At 21.4% G+C, this 1,009-nt stretch overlaps 2 protein-coding genes across 3 annotated transcripts in view; one reads left to right on the forward strand and one right to left on the reverse strand.

Moving 5' to 3' along the window:
• LOC102677546 (tektin-3-like) overlaps positions 1-1,009 on the forward strand; it is a 23,423-nt gene that overhangs the window by 18,600 nt on the left and 3,814 nt on the right. The window lies entirely within an intron of this gene.
• Positions 1-1,009, reverse strand: part of LOC102677776 (cytosolic Fe-S cluster assembly factor NUBP1 homolog) — a 6,164-nt gene that overhangs the window by 1,225 nt on the left and 3,930 nt on the right. For both annotated transcript variants that reach the window (XM_006608550.2, XM_006608549.2), the window contains exons 3-5: positions 634-735; positions 450-540; positions 99-364 (exon numbers count right to left, since the gene is read on the reverse strand). In XM_006608550.2, the coding sequence (XP_006608613.1) occupies positions 99-364; positions 450-540; positions 634-735 (459 nt within the window). The remainder of the gene's footprint in view (positions 1-98; positions 365-449; positions 541-633; positions 736-1,009) is intronic.

A 1,009-nucleotide genomic window follows, 5' to 3' on the forward strand; every position in this document is an offset into this window, starting at 1 on the left:
ATAATATAATATAAATTTCGCATTCAAATAATAAGATTTAATAAATGATGTTTATTTTTATATATTATATATTATTATATATTATTATTAATACTTGCCTTACACTTAGGACATACAAAAATATTCATATTTTCAATAACACCTAATATCGGTATATTTGCTTTTTTACAAAAATCAATTTCTTTCCTCACATCTAATAAAGCAACCTGTTGTGGAGTTGTTACTATTATTGCTCCTGTAATCCCAACATTTTTAAGATATAAAGTTGCCGATAAATGCTCATCCGATGTACCAGGAGGAGTATCCAAAATAAGATAATCTAATGTCCCCCAATCTACTTCTGATAAAAATTGTCTAATCATTCCTATAATAATAAATAAATATATAAATATATAAATTATATACAATAAATTGTTATATATAAACAAAATTGTTTTATTATTAAATACCATTTTTTTTGGGTCCTCTCCATATCACCGCATCACTTGGATTCGCAAGTAAAAATCCAATAGACATTAATGATAAGTTGTCTTCTATGTACTAAAAGAAATAATAAAAATCATTTATAATATATATCAGTTAAATATAATAATAAAAACTCATTTAAATCAATTTATATTTATACAAGCTCACCACTGGAGACCATCCTGATCCACTTTGATGAACTTGTTCTCCTATTACACCTAACACTCTTGGTTGCGATGGTCCACAAATATCAATATCTAATATCGCAACCTATGAAATTTATTTATATCTTTTCATTTTAATTCATTTTTCAGTTTAATTAATAAATTATAAAATCAAATTCTACAAAATATTATTATATAAATTATAATATCAAATATTACAAAATATTTTTTTTATTTATAATTATTTATAATTAAAAATGTATCAAAAGATTAATATAATCAATAATATAATCAGAAAGTGATACAATATAATAAAAATAAATAGAATTACAAGTAAATATAATAGATATACTCTTTAAACTATATATACATATACATAT

The sequence above is a fragment of the Apis dorsata genome, unplaced genomic scaffold, assembly GCF_000469605.1.
Source record: "Apis dorsata unplaced genomic scaffold, Apis dorsata 1.3 scaffold_39, whole genome shotgun sequence".
NCBI lineage: Eukaryota > Metazoa > Arthropoda > Insecta > Hymenoptera > Apidae > Apis > Apis dorsata.